Genomic DNA, 14,487 nt, shown 5'->3' on the forward strand with positions numbered 1-14,487 from the left:
ATATATATATATATTCTTTCTAATAAGTCATAACAAAGCTATATATACATATGGATATGATTTTAATCTTCACTCTCAAGTGTTGCTATTATTGTTTTTATAGGAGAAACCCTCCCTTCATTTGAAGTCAAAATATTCAACACCCTCCCAATCCATTTGCAATACTTTTCAATTGGCATTGGATATATGGTTCCCACTGTCCTCTTCCAACTTCAACCCTTCAAGATGTCAACCATTCATTTTTTAGTGGGAAAGAGAGAGTGGTGAAGCATACATGTCTTGCCCGAGATTTCCTCTTGTCCTTGAAATGGAGCACCGCCCATCAATAGAAAAAATAGAAAATACCCTATTCTGACCCAAAAAGAGCTGGGTAAAAATTAAAAGACAAGAAAAAAAAAAAAACAAAGGGAATTTGTACATTTTTACTTGGTCCATGTATATAATAAATTATATCGTTGTGTCATCATGTTTATGTTCCTAGTCCATCTCACACGTGCACCCCACGTTCCCAAAATACCAAAGATACAAACAAAACACATATTCTCAATCTTCTCACTCTCTGTAGCGTTGGGCGGCTTTCTCCATTTCCCCTTCTCTCCCAAAAGACTTTTGACAGACTTTCGCGTTGTGTGTTGATCCTCCCTAAGGCTTTTAACACACACAGTCACATGTTCCATTCCTCGAGCTTGTTGGTTTGAGTGTCATTAACTTCCTCGGGAGGGATCGGTAAAGATGGTCCGCGCGCTAGAGCAAGAGCAGGAGAGTTACAGGTCGAGGCTGTTCCATTTCAAAGGGATGCACGATGCACCGGGACGCCACGTGAAGAGCATCAGCGTCGACCAGGGTGCCAGCGGGGGGGATTACCTGGTTGACGACACCATAATCTCTAGGAGCCAGGGGTCGAAGCCCCTGAACGAGCATGCCTTGGACAATCAACAAATCGGGTGGTCGCTCCATCGGACGAATAACGGTAAGGGCCCCAAGTCCCGTCTGTCCAAGGAAGAAACCAAGGACAAGCAACCTTCAGGTGAGTTGATAATAAAAGCTCATTAAGCTTTCAGAACAACCGATTAGGAAGCTCGCACTGCTGATCAGCTCGAACCGGATAAATCAAATAAAATATTTGAGAATTTCAAGAGTTCTCGGTTAAATAAACTGATTAGACATCGTGACGCAAAGTTTTCTATTTTGTTGGGCTTGTACAGATATGGAGCTTATGAAGGAAAGATTTGCCAAGTTGCTCCTGGGCGAAGATATGTCCGGTGGTGGGAAAGGAGTTTCTTCAGCTCTGGCACTATCGAATGCAATTACGAACCTTGCAGCTTCTGTCTTTGGTGAACAAAAACGCCTCGAGCCGATGCAGCCTGAGAGGAGAGCGAGGTGGAGAAAAGAAATCGATTGGCTCTTATCAGTCACTGATCACATTGTCGAGTTTGTCCCAGCGCAGCAAAAAACTAACGGCGTGAACATGGAGGTAGTAAACAATGAAAACTTCCATTGTCGTTACCTCTCTTCCCCCGTTTCTTGCTATTGCCATTGACAAATTATTTTCATCTGATGCAATAGATCATGACGACGAAGCAACGGACTGATCTCCAGATGGACATTCCTGCCTTGCGCAAGCTTGACGCAATGCTAATTGTGAGAACGTCAATCGTGAACTTCTCCTGAATATCAGAATTTGACCTGAGAACCCTTAGAATGTAATCATCTGATAAAAACGCTTTTGTGTATGACCAGGATTGTTTGGATAACTTTAAGGATCAGAATGAGTTCTATTATGTCTCAAAAGATGATGATGAGCCTGACAAGAAGAGGAAAGACGATAAGTGGTGGCTGCCCACAGTTAAAGTCCCTCCTGAGGGGCTATCCGAGATGACAAGGAAATGGCTTCAGTTTCAGAAGGATTCCGTGAACCAAGTTCTCAAAGCAGCCATGGCTATAAACGCTCAGGTTTTATCGGAAATGGAGATTCCTGAAAACTACATCGAATCTCTACCTAAGGTAACATTGTTTGCTTTTCAAGAATGATTTCAATTTCTGTTTATTTTTTACTAAAAATATAATTCTTTCTTTCTCCCAAGCTTTTGGAAAAATGAAAGTTTTGTTGCACAATTTGAACGAGATACTGATACTTGGAACTGCTATCAGACACTTGTTGCCTTATTTTTTATGATTGATCTAAAAGAATGCTTTTGGTTTTGATCTGGCAGAATGGGAGAGCGAGTCTTGGAGACTCGATCTACAGACACATAACAGTTGAGTACTTTGATCCTGAGCAATTTCTCTCCACCATGGACATGTCATCCGAACACAAGATCCTGGACCTCAAGAACAGGATCGAGGCCTCAATCGTGATCTGGAAGAGAAAGATGAACAACAAGGATGGGAAATCATCTTGGGGCTCAGCAATAAGCATGGAGAAAAGAGAGCTCTTCGAGGAAAGAGCTGAGACAATACTGCTCCTCATCAAGCAACGATTCCCAGGCATCCCTCAATCTGCTCTCGACATCAGCAAAATTCAATACAATCGGGTAATGATAATGCATGCTTCTTGCTGATTTGCACTAACTTTTTATGAGTTCTCTATCATTTAGATCTCCTGTATTATTTCGTCTGTTCGAAACTCGTCAGTTTTTCCTCTAAGCAAAACTTAGAAAGTTACTATGATGCTTGACAATTTGAGAGAAGTCAGAAAACTGGTATATCTGACTAGAAGGCCTTGGTTCTGAACTCTTTTCCCCAGGATGTAGGACAAGCTATTCTGGAGAGCTACTCAAGGATATTGGAAAGCTTAGCGTACACTGTCATGTCGAGAATAGAAGATGTTCTCCACGCAGATTACTTTGCACGAAAACCATCTCATGCGCCAAGCAAGAGGAACCAGCTAAGAGGTTCTTCACCAACCATGGAGGCAGAGAAACTCTCATATTATCAAGAAGAGGCAGAGAAGGTGCACTCAGCGGAGACACCTACTTCAATGACCTTGTCTGATTTCATGGGATGGAACTTGGAGCAAGGAGATTCGGAGGTGAAGGACTCGAAGGGAGATGATTTGCTACTAAAAGATCCCGACGGAAAGCATAAATATGCAAACATAGTGGCCGGCAAAAAGGTTTCCTACATAGAGAAACTGGAGCACTCAGGCGGGTTGAGAAGCCCGACAGCGCGGGATTAGTGAGCACCATACATACTATATATGTAGCATGAGAGGAAGTTAGGAGAAACCAACAACTTGGGTTGGAAGCAAACAGAGAGAGAGGAAACAACATGCGTAAAAGAGTCACGGGAAAAGCCCGGCACATCAAATTGCTAATATCCACACCGGTTCCTGGTTCCTTCCTTTTTGAGTTGTGCTTACTCATGTACAATCTTTTTCATATGTACATATAGGGGAAGGCATCATGGGATATGGTTTGTCTGTGTAAGCATTGATTTTGTATTTGTAATGCCATTGAGTTCTAACATAGTCCGATCTCTCCTGATATTTCATTCCGAGTTTCCAACAGAAGAGACAATTTTTTTTGCGATGAATAAATGAAGGGTTAATTACCTTAAAAAATACAAATATTTTCGCCTTTATCAATTCTAGCACTATTTTTTTTCTAGACAAAAAAATGCACGGACTATCAATTTAATATTAATTTTAGCACGCCTCGACTTTTCCATTGATTCAAACGAGAGTTGCTGCCCACACACCTCGATTTGGTAGCTGAGATCTCCGGCGACCTTATGGTGGTGGCAGTGGGTCTCAGTGAGACCCTCACTACTCAAATTAAAAGGAAAAAAAAAAGTAAAATCAGAAAAGAATGAAGAGGTAGATGGTGGAGCTCACTGGGGGCCACCATCCCCAAAATTGGGCTCACCGGTGAGCTCTATCATCATGGGCGATCCCATTTGGGAGGGCATTGGTCACCGTTGAGGCTCCTTCTATTGAAAAATTGATTTCGTGCTAACATTAATATCAAATTGATAGTTTGTGTATTCTTAGGTCAAGAAAAAAAAATTGTGTTAGAATTGATAAAATGTAGAAAGTTTGTGTTTTTTAGGTAATTAACCCTCGAATGAAAATCATACTAAAACACACACACAGCAGATTTCAATGGACAGAAAGTATCTCAGGAAGAGAGGTCAGATGTTCAGCTAAAAAGCCAAGCCAAGCCAAGCCGAGTCTCCGCAAGCTCAGTCAAATCTGCCTAACTTATTATAACTGCTCAAGCTTCGTTGAGCGTGTCAATTTCTGCGCTCGAGCTGAGACTTGCTTGTAAGCATTTATTTCAAACCGTAATTTGAGAATTATTAAGATGAGGCAACATTGCTATTTCAGACATTGAACTGAAACAGGAAGAACGAGAAGAGGCAAATCGATAATTTGTGATTTTGGTATGAATATTGTGCAGGCATGTTCTATATTGGTGACTACCCTAAAAGATATGGTCTCTGAAACTCTGTAAACTTTTTTACCAAGGCAATTTATGTCGGTTAGTACTAACTTTTGCTCTTATTAGCTTAGCTAAGACGTCCAATCCGGGAACTTATTTACACGTTCAGAAATTCCGCGATCAACGTACTAAGTGAAGATATGAGTCTTTGAGGCTCAGCTGCAGCTTAAGAAACTCGATGAGGAAATAGATTTCAGTAAGTAAATCTAGTCCACTTTCTGAGTATGCACAAGCAGTTTCCAGCCTACCCCTTCATAAAACGAGCATGCACTTGTAGGCACGATGGATCATGCGAAGTGGGTTGATTTGCAGAGAGAGAGAGAAGATATGCGAAAGCAAAACGCATGTCATTTGGTATGTGGCCAAATGGTGTCGGTATGAGTTTGCACACATTTCAACTGATCCACCTTTTAGAATAGTTAAAGGCAAATAATTCACGTTTAGTTTAAGAGATTCATAAAAATAATCAAACTTTTTTTATCCTTTTCTTTAATTTTCATAAATGTTGCATAGTTCAACCATGATTTTCGCTTTCCAAATCCAGAAACCTAACATGACTGAGTTCCGTCTCATGGAAATTGTTAAAAATCGGATTACTTGACGGTTTAACATTCAATTGGTTCACGACTCGTGTTCAATTAGAATTTCACACTATTCTTGTAGAATTCTATATAGAGAGTGTCGTGTATATCGAAATACATCATTCGGACAATTACGAATCCCCTATCCTTACTCCTTGATGAGCATGCCTCGGAATCCAAACACCGTGACAACATTCTTGATAATGTTATGCATGGGGCCAAATAAATAGCATACTACAGGGACCAGTTCGAAAGAAGACTACAATTGACGGAGCAAATTGAAAAACTCCCCCAAAACAAATACCCCCAGTCCCCTTATCCTCTTCTCCCAATCCTCTCTCTCAGCCTGAGCAAAGAGGGATGTCCTTGACCACCGCTCTCCTCCACCCTCTCCGTTCCCTCAAGCTCTCCTCCGCCACCGCCACCCCCTTCCTCCATGGCGGGCCCGCCGCCGCCGCCGCTCCGTCCTTCACCCTCCTCCCCAAGCCTGCCGCACCGCCGCAGTCCGCCCCCTCCTTCCTGCCAACCATAAGGGCAATGAAGTCGATGCAGGGGCGGGTGGTGTGCGCCACCAACGACAAGACCGTGGCGGTGGAGGTGGTCCGGCTGGCCCCTCACCCGAAGTACAAGCGACGGGTGAGGAAGAAGAAGAAGTACCAGGCCCACGACCCCGAGAACAAGTTCAATGTCGGGGACATTGTCCAGCTCGAGAAGAGCCGGCCCATCAGCAAGACCAAGACTTTCCTCGCCGTCCCGGTCCCGGCCAGGAGGGGGAAGAAGAAGAACAGCAATGGAGACGAGGCCGGAGAGCTCTGGATACCTCTAGAGTCCCAGCAGCAGCTGCAGGAACAAGCTTGAATCTCAATCCAATTGAACCTTTGATTTTGAGTATTTTATTGCAATTGCTTTGCTTCTGGGTTTTACCGTTCCTTAAAGTCTGTAACTTTTTGTATTTGAGCTCAACATGGAGGGTTGCACTTGTCGGGCTGATTTGTGGAAATTGATGATGCAGTTGCAATGCAATTCCTTTGATTTGCACTATTGGATTCATTTGCAGGGAACCCTTTTTCTATTATTTCAGTTGTAACTTTGATTTTGGCCGTTTGGCTTCAATCTATATTGTTCCTTCAATGGATGTTAATAGGATTCAAATTCCAAGCTTAATCTGCTGTCAGACTCTATTGGCACAAAGCAATGGAAACTCAACATATTTTTTGGTCACTCTCTTTCGAAACCTTTCCACCGCTTTGTATCGAACATGACCGAACATGGTGACGCAGTTGGGAAGAAGCTCGGTGCTTTGAAGAAAGAAATGATAAGATATGACATGACAAAATTCTAGCATGCTTAGTTTTCGGGGCATAGAAATCCATTGTCTGTTCGGCTATTCCGTGGAAGATTAAGTACTATGATGCATACACCATATATGTACATGAACAAATCCAGTTCCTGTCGGTTTTACGAAGATGACAGACCACAAAATTTCTGCACTGTTCTTCTCTGTTTCCTTCCACCATCACTTCCATCGATTACAGACTCCTTTAAAATCCATGGCCTGCAATGCCAACCCCAAAAGAACAAATTAAACTTCAATACCCAATACAACTACTGCTACTAGAAACCGGACTGAGATCTCCGTAAACATATCAAAAGGATGGGAGAATTTGGTGAAAAGTAAACTAAAAACCTATTAGTTTTACAATTAATTAATTAATTAATCAGCTCCCTATCTATTAGTTTCAGTGGCGAACAGTGAACTCCTTTTGTGCATATTCGGGGTTAACCGTCCTCGCACTGCAGGCTCGTCCTAATATTCCGCAGCGTGCAGGAGATGAGGGTGTTGACAGATTCCACGGACTCCATTGTCAACTTGGCTGTGGGGGATGTGTTTGTTAGGATCTGGAATGCGATTGTAAGGAGGGACCCGCACTCTGAACTTTTCTCCTCCTGCCTGGAGGTGATCACAAGGGGCCTCGACTCGAGCCCGTCAGGTAAGATTGAGAATCCTGAAGGCAGGACTGCAATGTTGCTGGAGTCACAGCCTGTCATCACGGCCTGCATGCCCGTGATGTCTACTGGGGCGTACACCACCATTGACTCGTAAGCATTTGTGCAAGTGTCTTGGAGCAGCCACATGCTGTTGTCTTTCGACTTCATTGTCTGCAACAAAGTTCGACGGGATCAATTTTGGAGTACGACTGAGATTAACCAAATTAGACCAGTGAATATTACTAGTCACGTGGACGAAGAATAAAGAAATTGTGAGAAAATCTCACTTGGATGTTTACTGAATTGCCACGATCTTGTCCTTTGGCTAGGTTCGCAATTGACTGTACTGGACCTGCACTCAACATGATATCCCACTGCAATTCAACCAATTAATAGCCATGTGAGTTATTATCCATGACTAAGCATGATCTAGTCCCGATAAGTACTTATGGGATCGAACCTCATGTCGACGAGCTTCATCCCTGAGGAAGTCGAAAAGCACATGAGGAGACACTGGCAGCAGAACAGATGAGACTGCACAAAGGATCACTCCCACAGGCTCTCCCGGGTCGTTCAGGTTCTTCCTAGAAGCCACCCTAATGTCTTCTCCCATCTTCCCCGGGACTTTAGTCCAGCTGTGGAAGCTTGAAGCTCCAATGGCGTGACAGAAGCTCTGGCTCATCCTCTGTGCCAACCTCAGTATGCTCTTTCTCCCAGCAAGGGTGGCAACCCCTGAATCCAAAAAATAGAAAACAAACAAAGAATGGAAAATTCAGTCAGTTCTTAGTTCCACCACTTATATTACTCCATTATTTGAATCAATGAGGATGAAACAATTAACTCGGGGGTTTAGTGTACCGCTTGAGTCTTTGGTGGGGACATTAGTGGCCATGAAGAACACAAGACGCTCACACTGCTGCTGCAACGTTGCCATCCAATGCCTAGCACCAAAGGCGAGGCCACTGTTCACGATCGTCCGGTACATTGGGTGGACTGTGCTTTTCTGGCATTCTAGGTGTTCCACCCAAATCACCTGAGAGATCATCAACGGATTATTTTAATAATTTTTCTTTTTCTTTACGGGCAAATTAGGAGAGTGCATATTGAATCTCGAACCTTTACAATCCTAGAGACAATGGTTCTTTAACAACTTTTTCACGTTCCACCGAATGAATTATGGGTAGATCACTGTTCAAGATGCTATGGTTTTAGGAGTCGGTTTAGTTTTCCAGTTTAATTTGTGTTTGCTGGATTATTCTATTTTTGTTCCCTGTATGTACTTTTTCTGGGTGTAATGTATTTCATGTACTTTTACCCTTCTCTTCTTTCTGCCTTCTACAAAAGGAAAACAGCCCCCAAAAGTTCAGAAAGCTGTTTTTTTTTTTCCCCAGCCCATTTATACGAATAAATGCATATACCTTGCAATGGCCATTGGTTTTGTCCTCAATGATGCAACCAGACGGGCGTTTCCGGCACTTAACAAGAGACGCATCAATGTTGTCCTCCACTTTGTCGATCGAGACGTCAACGATAGCCCACTGTTCGGGACTCAGCTGCTTGCAGAATCTGATGAAGTAAACTTCCCTTGTGGGCACCATCGGCGTGAGCATCTGAAGCTCCGTAAACATCTACATTCATTGGAAAAAAACACGAAGTATTAATTGGGGAGAAATTAAACAAAACACAAACATTAATGAAGATAAACTTTTGACTTTCCGCTGAGATTCACTGCTTTGAAAGAGATAGGTTGGACCACACCGGTCATGGAAGAAAGACATATTTGTTATGTTCTTTTAATAAAGTTTTTCTAGCTAAAGGAAAGTGACTTTCAATGCATATAAGAAATATAGGTTGCCTGAGAGCAGAGTCTGCAGATTACCCTTTATCTTTCACTGGGTAAATGACTACTACTACTAGTTAATATGCGTAAAGCTGAGTAGATTACGATTTATTTCTGCAGATTTGTGGATGTACATAATTGTAAACTCACCAATTGTACAGCTCCATTTCTATTTGGACCTTCACCGTTGTTGATAACATCAACCGTAGCTGCTTTTGAGATCATGCAGGGAAACATCTCCTTCCACTGATTCTGGGGGCACACCATATTTTTTTGGGGAAAGTAAGATAAGTATTCTTGGAAGAAAAATGAGGAAAGACTGATTTGAGTATTATCCATACCATATCCATGAAACTCTGAAGGAGTCGTGGAAGATCAACAAAGACCACCCCGGTCTCCCTCGAGGCCTCGATGGATCTCTTGGGCCTGCCATCACTTGAAGTCAGGCCTTCAGGCAAGAACTCCTTCACGTACTCATCGTAGTTGAGAATCTCTCGACCTGTCTCGACGCTCCTCACCCAGAGAGGTTCCCTGGCAGTTGCCATTCTCTGTAGCTCCCCTGTTGCCTGATTGACCAATTCCATAATTCTGGATTTATCAAGCCCGAAGATCCCTGTATAAAAGTCCAATGAGCTTCGGGTTTCTTGGTCCGCCCCTGCAGAGCACGATGGTGAGCTTGTTCCTGGTGGGTATTTTCCAAGAGCCGCCCGGAGCTTTTCCACCTACAATACCGCAGCATGCCAGATGTTTACAGTCAATTATATAAGAAAATATCTCTTTCACCAGGAAAGAGGGGGAAGCCGAAAAATTTCCATTTTCATTTATTTATGTAGAGGTGAACCTCGGCTTTGAGTCGGGCATTTTCAATGCGCAATTGCTGTTCTTGTGTGGTCAAGGCGGTTTCTCTGCTAGTGGTGGCCGAGCCACAATTTGGGCAGCATGACTTCTGGATGGTCTCCCTCATGGCTTTGTTTTCGTCTCTCAGTTTCTCCATCTCTGTTTTCAGCAGAGAATTTTCATGGCGCTCCTGAATCGCCTGCCATTGCAATTATTCCAGTATTAAAAATCTTGGTTTGCATAGTAAATATAACAACTGATCACAAAAGAGGATAAAATTGCCATTCATCCCAAGTAGTAAGTATCGTGACCGAAAAATCTCGACACGTGTCAAAAGAAAAGATCATGGATCTTCCGTTTATCAATACCTTCAATTGGGTCCGACGGTTCTGAAACCAGAACTTAACTTGCCTTGGAGCGAGTCCCAGTTGCTTGCTCAGTTGTTGCCTCTGTTTCTCATCGGGATGAGGCGACTCCTTAAACAGCCTGCAAGTCGAATAAAGCCATGCCTTATTTGCTGAAAGCTTAGGCCTCAAAGATAAGGGTATCTTCGAATTATGAAAAAAGAAGAATCGGACCGTAACACAATACATATGTCGGTACAAAGAAAGAAGAATCACTTATGAGAATGTATGACATTTAGTCACTGGTTCTGCAGAGGATTAAGCAAAATGTTCTTCCAAAGCCATTTTCATAAATAAAAAAAGAAAAAAAAAAAAGGCATTTTGTTCCAGTCCATTGCCTGCAATACATATCAGAGAACATGATGAAGAGCCCAATACAGATACAAACAAAAGAGCAAAAAGTAATGTGTAAAGGGATATTCGAGTAAATCTTTTTGGCCTTCATAATTTAATCAATCAGCTCCTTTTCAAAAGCAAATTATTTACCCATAAGGAGGTCTCACTAAGTACTCTCGTACGCTTAAAAAATATAATCATATACTTCTAATACGCTAATCAGTGGATTTAATCTGAACCCGAAGTCAAAATCCAGTAAAAAACTACACCTTTTCATTATATCCATTAGCATCATACATAATAGTGGGATTAGGTAGCCCTGAACAAATAAAATCTATTCCCGGACATTTTGATGCGGGCATATGTTGCCCGATATACTGATCGCTCGAGAGAAATTTTCTTCGAGGCGTACTTTGGTAATCATTAGTCGATAATATATATTAGTATAGATAACATTCAATCATCAAAGTTAATAGTGAAAAGAAGTATAACATAGTACATACGATTCCATTTCTCGGATTTGTTCGGCGGTGTGGCGGTGATACTTCTTGCGCTTCTTCTTCTTCTTGTCCCCGTCGTTGTCGTCATCCGGGTCCCCGTCAGGATCGAACTCGTCGTCGGACCTCGACCTCGCGGGCCCGGAGTTCTCGCTGCTGATCTCGACCGTCTCCTCCCGCAGACCCAGCCCCCTTGCACCTCCTCCTCCTCCGCTCCCCTCGTCGCCCTCCTCCACCTCCGTCCCTCCGCCGCCGCCGCTTTCGGCCCTGGAGGCCGCCGCCGCCCCGGCATCCCTGAAAATCCCGGCCTGAAACAGAGGAGACAAAAGGATCAACAAAAGGGAAATATCAAACGAACATCGGAGCTAAACATATATAGATAGATAGATAGATAGAAAGAAAGAAAGAAAGAAAGATAGGGCGGGCGTACGAGGCTGAGGGAGAGGGCTGGGGAGGCGAAGAAGTCCTTGGTACGAGAAGAAGGGGGGTTGTTGTTGGACATGTCGACGACGCCCATTGGCAGTTGGGGAGGGGACCTTTTTATGGGTTCGGGTTTTTTAAGGTGGGGTGTGTGTGGGAAGTTGGAACAGCTGCTGCTGCTGCTGCTAAGTAACAACAACAACAACAACAACAACAACAATGGAGGAGGAGGACATTGGCCTGGATAGATGGATGGATGGATGGATGGTGATGAAGAAGAAGATTTGTAGTTAGGGGGGAGGGGGAGGGAAGAGCTGTGGGGTCGGGTCGATTTAAGGATATAAAACAAAAGCAAGTCCCAGAGGAGGCAGAGATGATGAGGAGGAGGCCATTTTCATTTTTCTTCCTCTTTTTTTTTTTTTCTTTTTTCTTTTTTTGGGTTCTCTCTCTCTGTAGTAGTGAAAAAGACTCAGCCTGAAGATCGGTCTGACAGGGAGGGAGAGAGAGGGGGGCGGGGGGGCTGTTAGGAGTTGACTGTTAGATAATTGGGGAACAGTCAAGAGGGAGAAGGAAGGAAGGAATAGAGGATTAAGTCAGACAGAGAGAGAGAGAGAGAGAGAGAGAGTCCAACTAACTTTAATGGGGGCATCAATGCGCAACGGCAACGGTATTTATAGTTTTTCCTCCTTCCGTTGGTCTTATGTTCTGCTTCTTCCTATCTGCACGTACGTACGTGAGGAGGCTTGCTCTGAGCCCGTCGGCTCGGCTCGGCTCGGCTGTGGCTTATGCTTTCTGTATTCTTCCCGCTCTCTCCTTTTTGGTTTGAAGAATGTTTGGTCGGGCTGGGTCCTACTTCTAGCTAGATGTTGTGTGATTATTACGACTTCATGAATGTGGGCATTGCAAAATTGGATCTTTTTTTTTTTTTATCTTTCAATACAATTAATTTGGTATATGGATGATGAGAACCCAAACAATTTATAGATGATCTAGGAGAAGAATCATAAGTACATATTGACGTGAGCTCTTTTTGTATCGGCGGTTGACAGTGTTGTTTATTTTTTGTAACTAGTGATCTTCCATAAGAAATTATGTGTATTTTCTCATATATTTGTCATGGGACTTTTTATGTTCGCTTGCAAAAGTTCAAACTGATAAAATGGTATATCTAATTATTATAATTAACTTTTTCTTCATGATTTTTCGATTGGCTTTAACGCTTTCCGGCATGTGCTGCATAAACTTGAACACCTGCTCTCGAGAATTGACTACGAACCGGACTTTCATTTTGGCACTTGGACTTTTACTTACGAGTTGGCTTCTCTTTTAGACTTGAGTGAAGGTGGATATTGAACAATGAGACAACTCCTTTTTTTGCACTTTGGCTAAACAAATCACGAGCTTCATAATCAGGCTTATCTATATGAGGCGCACTTTGAGTGCAACAATCAGCTTGGCGAGATGCGAGCAACATGCGTGATTAACCTACTCCGTTGCCATTTAAAATTTTCGCTGGACTTATAAGTGATTGGGCATATATGTGAGCCCACATGAATGCATAACCTACTCTTAATACCATATAAAATTTTTATTGGTCTTACAATTGATTGGGCCATATTTACCAAAAACAAAAAAACTTAAAACTGAATAAGACAATGAATATTATTATTTTTTAGAATTTTCTTTTATGATTTTTTCGATGTGGGAGACAACGATCCTTAACATCATTAGATTCTTTGTGTTTGCTCTCCTAATTTTCAGAACTGAATCCCCCTATTCATTTATCAAGAATTTCACGTCTTCAATCCATACAATATGTCCTTTCCTGCAGATCAAAAAGTTTTAATACGCATACGTGGGCAGATACAAAGGTTAGCAGTACAAATGCTCAAAGTTATGTAGATCGATGAACTTTCCAGACGAAGGCAACTCAGCTCTCTCACTTTATGCCGAAGCAATTAGTAGACAAGGGGATTAATTCTTTAATTTAGTTTAATTTAATTAATGATGAAATTTCTTTCATGGATCAGATTGCTATATAATTTTTATCAGGCTTAAGGTGGCTTTAACCCCACTTTTTCAATTCAAAACTACCACAGATTCATATATATATACATTAATGTGTGTCTGCGCGCGCGCATGAATATATAAATATGTGGAGGTGTATTTTCTGTTCATTTTAAGTACCAGTAAGTGGCACCTAATGGTCATAATCTCCTGTTAAGCATTTTAATATTCGTCTGAGTTATAAATATATAAATAAAGCTTTCAATGTTATATAGTTAACCTTATCTCAAAACGCAGAAATTAGTATCTAGTAGTCGCACTTGGCGACGGAAGATTGAAATCAATTATGAATCGTGTTAACCCTTTCGCTCGTAAGAGAGGACGTTTTCATAAAAATGTACAGAAGAGATCTCTTATGAACACACTATGTCTAGAAACGTCACTTAGCTAAAGAAAAGATTGCAATCAGAGAGCAGGTTGCAGTTAGTATTCAATAGCTGTATATCGAAATTGTGAAAGAAGGACATGAATCCAAATTACTTCCATTTTAATGCAGTTAAATATTTTAGAATCACTTCTTTTATAATCCAAATATACTGAACCATTAATTTTACCGTGCACTAATTATATACATTTTTTTGACAGTTTCATTATGTAAATAGTATAATATATATATGTGTGTGTAGAAGATGAAGGAAAATGGTGCGGTGGCACGTGCTCGCGGATGAAAGAGAGTCGATCGAGTCTCACTTGGAACCAAGAAGTTTTAGACTCCATCTATACTAGTCGGACTCAGGTTGACCCTTTCTTAATTTTCCTTCCTCCATATTTTTACTAGCTTCTGAGGCCCTCTTGTATGTCATTGGGAGGAAAAGAAAAAAGGAAAAATCTATAGAAGCAGCCGGACGAAATGTCAATCTATGGTAAATTATTTAATTAATAAAAATAATGATATGGTATAATCAACTAATGAACTAATTATTTTTCCCAAAAAATAAGTAATGAACTGATTTTATTTTATGCGTGTATCCTAAAATTCGAAAGTCCAATGAGATCTAACTAATATAATAAAAGTTATATCACATTTTTTCGAAATCTCAGTAATTTACTTTATTTATAAAAAATTTACTTAAA

The 14,487-nt window shown here is 41.7% G+C and overlaps 3 protein-coding genes across 4 annotated transcripts; 2 read left to right on the forward strand and 1 right to left on the reverse strand.

Moving 5' to 3' along the window:
- Positions 1–500: 500 nt before the first annotated feature.
- On the forward strand, positions 501–3,538 carry LOC116199181 (rop guanine nucleotide exchange factor 12). Its single transcript, XM_031529472.1, has 6 exons — positions 501–1,027; positions 1,206–1,474; positions 1,567–1,641; positions 1,741–2,004; positions 2,214–2,534; positions 2,747–3,538. The coding sequence occupies exons 1-6, from the start codon at positions 733–735 to the stop codon at positions 3,176–3,178; spliced, it is 1,656 nt and encodes a 551-aa protein (XP_031385332.1). The 5' UTR covers positions 501–732; the 3' UTR covers positions 3,179–3,538.
- Positions 3,539–5,340: 1,802 nt separating this feature from the next.
- On the forward strand, positions 5,341–6,187 carry LOC116199568 (30S ribosomal protein S17, chloroplastic). The gene has a single exon (XM_031529966.1). It carries the CDS (start codon positions 5,384–5,386, stop codon positions 5,879–5,881), a length of 498 nt encoding a protein of 165 aa, XP_031385826.1. The 5' UTR covers positions 5,341–5,383; the 3' UTR covers positions 5,882–6,187.
- A 159-nt stretch (positions 6,188–6,346) lies between these two features.
- LOC116199567 (homeobox-leucine zipper protein GLABRA 2) lies at positions 6,347–11,745 on the reverse strand. Of its 2 annotated transcripts, XM_031529965.1 has the most exons (12): positions 11,357–11,745; positions 10,933–11,234; positions 10,058–10,175; positions 9,694–9,888; positions 9,194–9,574; positions 9,003–9,104; positions 8,431–8,640; positions 7,871–8,045; positions 7,473–7,744; positions 7,300–7,386; positions 6,775–7,183; positions 6,347–6,578 (listed from the first exon to the last, which is right to left on the reverse strand). In XM_031529965.1, exons 1-11 carry the CDS (start codon positions 11,441–11,443, stop codon positions 6,803–6,805), a joined length of 2,310 nt encoding a protein of 769 aa, XP_031385825.1. In that variant the 5' UTR covers positions 11,444–11,745; the 3' UTR covers positions 6,347–6,578; positions 6,775–6,802. The 2 variants fall into 2 exon arrangements, with proteins under 2 accessions (XP_031385825.1, XP_031385824.1); XM_031529964.1 differs by having other exon boundaries at positions 6,352–7,183; positions 11,357–11,744.
- Between the last annotated feature and the right edge of the window lie 2,742 nt (positions 11,746–14,487).

This window comes from Punica granatum, chromosome 3 (assembly GCF_007655135.1).
Source record: "Punica granatum isolate Tunisia-2019 chromosome 3, ASM765513v2, whole genome shotgun sequence".
In the NCBI taxonomy this organism is placed as follows: domain Eukaryota; kingdom Viridiplantae; phylum Streptophyta; class Magnoliopsida; order Myrtales; family Lythraceae; genus Punica; species Punica granatum.

What these genes read in the sequence shown, in the direction of transcription:
- LOC116199181 (XM_031529472.1), top strand. Translation starts at nt 733, where the DNA reads ATGGTCCGCGCGCTAGAGCAAGAGCAGGAGAGTTACAGGTCGAGGCTG. An exon ending in AGCTTGACGCAATGCTAATT is followed by an intron (nt 1,642 to 1,740) that starts GTGAGAACGTCA and finishes GTGTATGACCAG; the next exon opens with GATTGTTTGGATAACTTTAA. An exon ending in ACATCGAATCTCTACCTAAG is followed by an intron (nt 2,005 to 2,213) that starts GTAACATTGTTT and finishes TTGATCTGGCAG; the next exon opens with AATGGGAGAGCGAGTCTTGG.
- LOC116199568 (XM_031529966.1), top strand. Translation starts at nt 5,384, where the DNA reads ATGTCCTTGACCACCGCTCTCCTCCACCCTCTCCGTTCCCTCAAGCTC.
- LOC116199567 (XM_031529965.1), bottom strand. Translation starts at nt 11,443, where the DNA reads ATGGGCGTCGTCGACATGTCCAACAACAACCCCCCTTCTTCTCGTACC. An exon ending in CAGCCCTCTCCCTCAGCCTC is followed by an intron (nt 11,235 to 11,356) that starts GTACGCCCGCCC and finishes CCTCTGTTTCAG; the next exon opens with GCCGGGATTTTCAGGGATGC. An exon ending in GCAATTCAGTAAACATCCAA is followed by an intron (nt 7,184 to 7,299) that starts GTGAGATTTTCT and finishes ACTTTGTTGCAG; the next exon opens with ACAATGAAGTCGAAAGACAA.